This window comes from Acomys russatus, chromosome 25 (genome assembly GCF_903995435.1).
Source record: "Acomys russatus chromosome 25, mAcoRus1.1, whole genome shotgun sequence".
NCBI classification, from domain to species: domain Eukaryota; kingdom Metazoa; phylum Chordata; class Mammalia; order Rodentia; family Muridae; genus Acomys; species Acomys russatus.
The window spans coordinates 5,927,456-5,936,509 of record NC_067161.1 but is presented as its reverse complement, the minus strand read 5'-3'; the positions used below and the strand labels follow the sequence as shown (position 1 = coordinate 5,936,509).

The 9,054-nt window shown below is 51.9% G+C and overlaps 1 protein-coding gene across 1 annotated transcript; it reads right to left on the bottom strand.

Annotated features, from left to right (window-relative positions):
- Positions 1 to 4,259: 4,259 nt before the first annotated feature.
- Carhsp1 (calcium regulated heat stable protein 1) lies at positions 4,260 to 8,666 on the bottom strand. The gene is made up of 3 exons (XM_051167242.1): positions 8,475 to 8,666; positions 7,727 to 7,849; positions 4,260 to 5,195 (listed from the first exon to the last, which is right to left on the bottom strand). The coding sequence occupies exons 1-3, from the start codon at positions 8,636 to 8,638 to the stop codon at positions 5,033 to 5,035; spliced, it is 450 nt and encodes a 149-aa protein (XP_051023199.1). The 5' UTR covers positions 8,639 to 8,666; the 3' UTR covers positions 4,260 to 5,032.
- Positions 8,667 to 9,054: the final 388 nt, after the last annotated feature.

The window sequence follows — 9,054 nt, the reverse complement described above, 5'->3', positions numbered from 1 at the left end:
TCCACAGTTACCCACCTGGGACAAAGCTGAAGACTTTTGATGCGCTCCCAATCTGCAGTGGAGGCTGGGGCATGAACTAGGGCCAATGTTCTGCCAAAAGGCTGATGTTTCTGTTTGCAAGCCAGCTTCCTGTCTATGAGCCGCAGCCCACAGCGTGGCCTGCCTGAGAGAAAGCTGGCCAGGTGACAACTGAACTGATCCCGTGGTTTGCACCTCTGCCAGCCTGGCCATCTTTATCTGTGAGTCTTACAGCCTGTCACCAGCAGGAGGGGAGGACAGAGGACTCATCAAAGCCTTGTCTGAAGTTCCCCCTGACCCCCAAGCTGACTGACCCAGGTCAGACCCAGTTCCTGAGGCATCAGTGACAGCCTCATGGCCACACAACGGCTCTCATTCCTTCAACCTCTTATTGGAGAGCACACAGGCCTCCTCCGGAGCCTCAGGGAGAGCCTTCCAAGAACACTTCCCAGAGCTTCCCAGTGCCTAGAAAACGGTTCTGCAGCTCAGCTCCTTGTTGGGAGCCCCTGCTGCCCTTTCCTACCTCCAGCCACTGTGTGTTCCCACACTGACACCTGCTGCTGACCCTTTTACCTCTGTCATCTCCACTGTATGAAACACATTAAAGGGACTGCATCATTCCTCACTTGTCCTTCTGATCCCTTTAACCCTGTCAAACGTGTCTCTACCCCGATCCTGTAGAGAGTTCTGCCTTGGGTTCTGAGAGCATCTTCCTCCGCTCTGCTCTAGTCCCACTGGAGCCCCTAGCTGTCCTGGCTGCAGAAGTTCCCAGCTGGTCCAAAGGCTGTGTTCTACCTGCAGGTCCTAAGCTTGCCAGTTCCTACAGTGGCTGTTACAGACTCCCCCTCCCTTTCTTAGCTCTCACCTAGTAAAGGACATTGCACGATAGTGCAGTGACAGTGGCTAAGTCTTGCTGGTGGGACAGGGCCTGCAGTGTGGAAAGTGCCCAGGCCCAAGGACTAGTTCTGCTAGACAGCTGTGACTCAAGGCAAGCTCTGGTCTCCATTTCTCACCTGTCAAGAGTGCAATCCTATTAGTGGTGGCACACGCCTGTAATCCCAGCACTTGGGAGGCAGATCACTGTGATTTTAAGGACAGCCCAGTCTACAAAGTGAGTCCAGGACAGCCAAGGCCACACATAGAAACCTCCCCCCCCCCAGGGGGGGGGAGTCTTAAGGAAAGCAGGAAGTTGGGTAAAAGACCACATCACAAGAAGCAAGCAGCGGCTACACCTAAGCATCCTAGAGCTGCTCAGGAAGTATCACTCCTGCACTAGCTGTTGTCTAGGACCACGGGGTCATCAACTTTCAGGAAGCCTCAAGAAACCCAGAGCTAACAGTAAGTCTAATGAATACTTGGTTCCCATATAGACACTCTGGATGACCCAAGCTGTTCCCAACCATGTCTGGGTGGAAAGACGACAGGTAATGAGCAAATTCAAATATGTCCGTTGCTAGGCACAGTCTAGGCATGTGCAGCACTGAATCACTTCCTCTTCCTTGGCCCATGCTGGGCACTCCACCTCCACAACACACCAATGTGAAGCAGCCCAGGGCTGGTTTACTGTAGTCATTCCATCTTGTTTGGCCTCTCCCTGAACAGGCCAGGTGCGCTGGTCGCAACCACCAGGAAAATTGCTGATTCATCAGTATCTCATCCCTTGGCAGAACCACCTCACCCTGGGTTGTCATTACCTTATAGGCAACTGGCTACTGTGAAGAGAATGTGACCTTGCCTTAGTCTGGACCCAAGGTGCAAACAGTCTTGGGATGCCACCTGACTGAGACTGTCTCTACAAACTGATAAACATCTTAAATAGACTCAGCTGAGGAAGTATCAGCCCACCACCAGCCTGGGTATTATACTGCAAAATGACCATCCCATTGATGGAAGGAGGGAACTGGAGAAAGAGATCAGAGATCCCTGCAGGCTCTCGGGGAATACCTCCAGGCTCGGTCCACGGATGGTGCAGCTTCTTCTGCCGGATCGATGATCTGCTGGACTCCTGAGAATTACAGCAGGGGAATTGCCCCCACGGAACTGATACCCAGAAGGTTTCATTCTTGTTCTCCTTAATCTCCTTCCCCTCCTATTGAGGGTAAGTCAGGCTGTACATGCCTTTAATAAATTCCTAATAGAGTCATTAAAGAATTGGAACCAACAGGCTACCCCTCCCCCTCCAAGGCAGCTCACCTCACGGTTGCCCTCCTGAGCCACTGGATCTGTATGTACCCTCATACAGGCAGCCTCATCTTCAAACTGAATCTTCACATGGTTCCAGGGGAGCCTCAAGGCCCCCTTCAAACTCTGCAGCAGGAGCCCCAAGACCCCAGCACATTACCAAGCCCTGTTGTAGAGCTCAGCTTTCCTGTGTTGGATAAGGCACTTGCCCAATTTTTAGAACCTGTGCTTGGGAGGCACCTAACCTCCCAGAAGAACCTCTTCTGCGTTCACAGACACCTCATCTTGTTGCACAAAACAAACTTTATTGAGAAAAAGTTGACTAATGGGGTTAAGCGTTCCAATTTCAGAGTCCATATTCTCTCTCCTGCTTAGTTGCCAGCACAGAGTCCCTTCTGGTCTATAAATTGATGCTCCCTGTCTGAACAAAGCAAGTCTTTTTCAACACCAATACCCTGCAGTTCCAGAACAGTCTACAGGCTGAAGTGATGTGACCATACAGGGAAAGCCCTGTAAACAAAGGATCCTGGGGGACAAAAGAATCCAGAGGCCATCCTGCCAGCAGAACTAGGCTGCCAGCTCAGTGGGGGAGCAGGGTCAACCTTGTGTCACCCAAAGCTAACTATATCAGAGTGAAAGCAAAGCCATACTGACCACTAGGGACAATGGGATGACAGAGAAGACTGTCAGTCTCAGGGACCTTCCTGGGTCCTGGCAAAAGTGGCTTTCTTTGGAAGTCTGTTTCTTGGCCAGCAGGGAGGCCCCAAGAGAGCCTCTGGGCTGTAAGCCAAGCCTGGAGCGGGGAAAAGGCCACCTTTGACCTAGTAGAAGAAAAAAAAATCCACCAGTAGCTAAACAAAGAAGTGGTCAGGCTGGTGGATGTGGTGAGCCAGCCACACAAGACCCTCCCAAGTTTATCCACATGTTTTTTGTTTGTGCACATAATATGTGGCTACTAGAGGACAACCTGTTTTCATTCCCCAGGAGCTAGCTTCCTTTTAAAATAACAAGCAGGTTCTCTCACTGACCTCAAACTCAGCAAATAGGCTAGGCTGGCTAGCCTGCAAACCCCAGGCATCGCCTGCCTCAGCCTCCCCAGTTCTGGGACTACCTAGATGTACACCACCACATACGGACTGAACTCACATCCTCCAAACACTGTGTCACTTGTCTGAAAGCCACAGGGTCAAAGTTCCAGCATTTGCCCCCTTTGAACCTTTAGGATGGAGACACACACACACACACACACACACACACACACACACACACACACACTGTTAAGATATGCAGAGGTCCACAGTGCTCCCCATGATGTGGACCACTGTGGCCCCACAGTCACCACTGCAGAATTGGTACCCCTGTTCTGACAAATGAGTTCTCAACTATGTTTCAAAACCCATTACCCAACTACTTCTATTTTTAAATCACAACTAAAGCCAAAGCCAACCACCAAAAGAGTCTAAGGATCAGTTCATTAGAAACACAAATACACAGCATTGCAGGCAGGGGCATGCAGAGGGCGCTGAGGGAGAGTTTGAGCTGTTTTTAAAAAAGAAACCAGCAGAGTATGAAGGCATACCTGTAACCCCAGCAAGTAGGAAGCCAAGGCATAAAACCGGTGCTAAGAGTTTGGGGCTAGCCTGGGCTACATAACAATACAGCAAGACCCTGCCTGAAAAAAAAGAAAGAAAGAAAGAAAGAAAAAGAAAAGGCAGAGACTTCAATGTAGCTTGGCATTTCCAAGGCCCTGGGCTCCCCCAGCACTGGGGAAGAAAAAAACATGATCTTAGGCATTTGTTAGGCCTGCCTCGCTTCCCAATCAAAATTATCTTTCTCCTCCAACTCCTTACAAGGCCATCAGCAAGCAAGCTCCTGTCTTCTGTGGTGTCACTGGTCTAGGGTCTATGCCAGCCATGGAACCCAGAGCCCTGCACACACTGAGCAAGGACACTCACTCCCACTGCCCTGTGCTGAGGCTGGCCTAGAACGCTTAGTTCAGCTTCCCAAGAGCAGAGGTTACAGGCTCGACCACCAGCCCAGGTTCTGTTGTTAAATAAAGCACCTCTCCCCCTCCACTGTCCTTCCTGCAGAAGCTCTTCTCTTCCCCACCCCCACAGCCACTTTCAGCACTGCCTTAATGATAGGCTTAATACCACAGGGAGGCTGCCTTAGCCCTAGCAAGTGGAAAAGACCAACCTTCTCAAGAGTGGGGTCAGCGCCCTAGCCTGGCCCAGCCTCAGGCTAGAGCAGGAGCTCCCAAGGGTTGGACTCTTTCCCAGAAGGCGGAGACACACCTGCTGCAAAGGTACCAAGAGACAAAGTCCCCAGGAAAGCGCCCCACATCCATAAGCCAGCTCCCTCAGAAGCTGGATCTGACGTGGTCCCAAGTTAGACAGGGCACTGGGTCTTGGAAAATCTCACAGGGCTGGCAACATCCTTCAGGAGGCCAAATAGATCTGGGGGTTTTGTCTCTAGTTCCAGGAGGAGTCTTACAGGTTTGCTTGATCTGGAGGGGGCTTCTGGGAAAATAGCATGTATTGGCCTACCCGTCTTGACTGGACCCTCTCCACTCAACCTCTGCAGGTGCCTCTCCTTTTCAAATGCTTTTAATGCTTTTCAGACAGAGCTTGTTGCAATGGCTAGAGGCTAGCTGTACTGGTGGCTGAGAGTACCCCTGCTGCCCACAACTCCTTCCTCCAGGAAATGTTTGAAAGGGGCCACACCCACCTTGAGGCCCCATCTCGTGTGGTAGAACATTATATCCAGGGTGGCCCTGCTCCTCCTCCCCCCAAAGTCTCCCTCAAGCCCAGGAGAAGGGGTTCTTTGCAGGTCCCTAGGAGCTGATGACGTGCCCGGACCAGGTCTCATGCTTCGTGCCTGGTGCCAGGTGGGTGATGACCACCTCTACAGCCTGCAGTTTCTCATTCTTGGGTGGGATAGAGCACATCTTATAGGTGACCTCGTCGCCTTCCACTGGAACATACTCCCCTTCCACACTGCAGGAGAGAAAGAGCAGTCAGCAGGGCTGAGGAGATGGCTTAGTCTGGAAAGCACCTACCTTATAAATGCCTGTGTTTGGATCCCCGGCACATAAAACAGCCCAACATGGCGAAGTGTACTTGTCCAGTGCCGGAGAAGCGGGGTCAGGGGATTCCCTGGTGCTGGCGAGCCAGCTAGCCTACGTCTATACCCGTTAGTCCACGTTCAGTGGAAAACTCTGTCTCAACAAATAAGGTGGAGATGGGCACACAATGCCAGCACTCGGGAAGCAGAGGCAGCCAGATCTCTGTGAGTTTGAGGACAGCTTGGTCTATAATCCTGAATCTAGGACAGCCAAGGCTACACAGAGAAACCCTGTCTTGGAAAAATAAAAAATAAAAATAAGGTGGAGATGGGGCTGGAGAGATGGCAGGGTTAAGAGCCCTTGTTGTTTGCTTTCTCAGAAGACCTGGATTTAGTTCCCAGCACCCACATGGCAGCTCACAACCCATCTGTAATTCCTGTTCCCGGGGCTCCAACACCCTCTTTGGCCTCCGCAGGCACCAAGAATGTGTGTGGTGCACTTATTATATACATGCAGGTAAATACTCACTACATTTTAAGAAAACAACTAAGGTGGAGAATGATAATGAAAAACACCCAACTTTGACCTCTGTTTGGTCCCTGAACACACACACACACACACACACACACACACAGCAGTCTGTGCCCATAGAAAACAAGCCCCACGGGCCCACTCTGGGACACCAGGATGGACCTATCTTGCTGGTTACTCAGTACCCAGTGGCTCCTGCCAGCCACCTTAGATGCTCACATCTCAGAACTGAGCCTGTGGGTAGAAAAGCCAGAGACTTCAATTCAGAGGGCAGCTTTCCTTGGCTGCCTCTACACACTGCCCTTGGTCCTAGAACTCCCAGGAACAAACTATGTCTTTGCTGTTGTCTTTTCCACCCAATGAGCCTTCAAAAAAAGTACCTAATAATCTAAGCCAGGTGGCGCAGCCTTGTAATCCCAGCTACTTGGGAAGCAGAGACAGGAGGACCAAAATTGACTCTATATCTTAAAAGTACAAAGGGGAGCCAGGCATGGTGGGAGCATGCCTTTAATCCCAGCACTTGGGAGGCAGAGGCAGGCAGAACTCTGTGAGTTCAAGGCCAGCCTGGTCTACAAAGCGAGTCAGGACAGTCAAGGCTACACAGAGAAAAACCCAAACAAACAAAAAAGTACAAAGGGATCCAGCAAGGTGAACTGAGGATGGATTCATAGTCTCCCAGCACTGATCATCCTGGATGCCAGGGCCAGCCAACATCCCCTGGAACTGACTGGTTCTGCTGAGGGGACCTCAGAGCAGGCATGTTCTCTCTCACTCTCTGATATGGCCACCAGGAAGTTTCTGATAGCCTAGTCTCAACAGCCGGCCCAGACACCTCACAGTATCTGCAGCACTGCCGCCCCCTGCCCCCCCTGCCCCCCCCCACCACCGCTTCTCCCTAATTACTTTTTATAATATAGTGGGTGTGCTTCTAAATCACCTGCAATCCTTCCTGGGCAGTATGGGTGTCTGTACGCCTATGCATGCATTCATATGTGTGTAAAAACGCATCCAGCAACTATCTTTCTCAGGTCTGTGCTAGGCAGGGGAATTTTATTTTATTTTATTCTTTGAGACAAAGAGTCTTACTATGTAGCCCTTGCTGACCTGAAATTCAGTGTGTAGAACAGGCTGGCCTTAAAACTTCCACCAACCCTCCTACCTCTGCCTTCTGTGTGCTGGGATTACAGGTGTACACCACCACACGCAGCTTACAGGTGCTGAAGGAGACCTGGGAATAGTCAATCACTGCAGAGAGGGTGCAGCACAGCCCCCCTCTTTTTTTTTAAACTGTGGTTTCAGACTTGGTTGGGGCTTCTGGGAAAAAGGTTCTGCCTGCCACTGGCTGAGTGAGACTGGATGTGTGGCCAGGATCTAAGCTTTGGACAGTCTCAAGTTCAGCCAAAACAGTCAGGGCAGGCTGGGTGCTTGGGACAAAGGAGGGAGTCTGGGTAGGAGTTCTAGTTGGGGTTCCTAGGAAACTCAAAAGCTCCTGAGGAGCCAAACCAGGATGGAGCTTCTGTGGGGCCTTGTGGGCCTCACCCTGGACTCCCGCAGGCTTTCAGACAGGAAGGAAGAGCCTCAGTGAGCAAGTGGCAGGAGAAAGGGTCCAACCCTGAGCTTCCTTCCTGGAGCAGAAGAAACAGACAGTCCACTCCCCTAAGGAAGCCAACACACTCTCCCATCCCAGGGACACTGTCCTCCCAGGCCAGGCACCGGACACTCAAACTTACCATAAACATTCTGCACTTAAACATGCCAGGCCCACCCAAGACCTCAAACAATCCACAGACACACGCAGTCATTGTCACAACGAGCCTCACACACCTCACATCCCTCCTGCCCAGCACCTTTCCATTACGCTGTCCCGTACAGATGAGGCCATGACGGGCCTGCCTTGACCCCCAACCTCCAGATATGCTGCCCTGAACTCACTCAGAGATGTGCAGGAAGATGTCAGGGCCACCGTCAGCCGGGGTGATGAAGCCGTGGCCCTTAGACCGACAGAAGCATTTACAGACTCCTTTGTAGACAGGGCCCTGTGACGCTCGCACAGTCCTGACAAAAAGGAGAGACAAGAGGAAGCCATCAGTCCTCTACAATAGCAACCCTCCCCCACCCCTGGAGGTACTCTCCCAGCTGTGCCCCAGGGAAGCCTGGCTGGGGCCACCCTGTACAATCTCTCTCACACACACAGGCTATGTGTATAACCCTGGGAGCCATTATCCACACAGAGCTATAGAAGTGACTGGGTAACTAACCATGGCACATTTTTCTCAGTCCTTTGTTTATCTGGAAACAGGGAGCTGAGCTAATATATTTGGGAGTTCGGGAAGCATCTCTTCAGAAACTGGAACAACTCTATCTCCTACTCTCAGAGCCAAAAAATCTACCCCTGCTGGTGGCCACCCTGTCACTGCTCCCTCCTTCCCCCTCCCACCTCTCCATACAACTGACAAAGTCAAGGCCTCATAGGGGAGAGGCCTCTGCAGCTAAAGCCCAGGGGCAAGCTCCCATAGGTGACAAGGATGGTACCGTGAGTTCTGGAAGGTACCCTCCCATTTTCTCACTAGTACTTCTCTCTAAGCCCCAGGCCTTTCGGGGAGATGTCTAGTGAATAGGTCCTGCTTGCTCTGGTAGCAGCCCCATTTTGGGTGGTGTGCTTGGCCAGCCTGAGACCTACGCTGAGAAGGTCCTTGTCCGGCGGGTGGGCAGAGGGCTGGGGACCACATTGCCCCGCAGCGGGGATGGAGAGCGGTCCCGGGGCCGAGGGGTGTCCAACAGCCCGACAGAAGTCTGATGCGTGGGGGGCTGCGGCGGCGGCGGCGGGGGAGGCTCAGATGACATAGCTGACCTACAGAGAGAAGGGGATTCTCAGAGTCCTGCCTCAGAGAGCTAGACAGGCCACGGCCTGAGACTCCGAGAGGCTCACTCCACTCCAGGTCACCTTGTCTGTAGGCACACCTTGGCTCAGGTGTCTGCTTGGGTGCCAGCACTGGGCTCCCATGGCAACCACAGGCCTCCCTCAATCTGCACAGTGCAAGAAAAGGTCAGGTCACATACTAGAGTGGTAGTTTAGTCATTAAAATATTTGTCAGACAAGCAGGAGACCTGCTTGCATCCATGCATGCATACATCTATGTATGATAGAAAAGCCTGGCATGGCACTAGAGAGATGGCTCAGCTGTTAAGGATGCTTATAGCTCTTGAAGGAGTTCGGTTCCTAGAATCCATGCCGGGCAGTTCACACCACCAGTAATCTA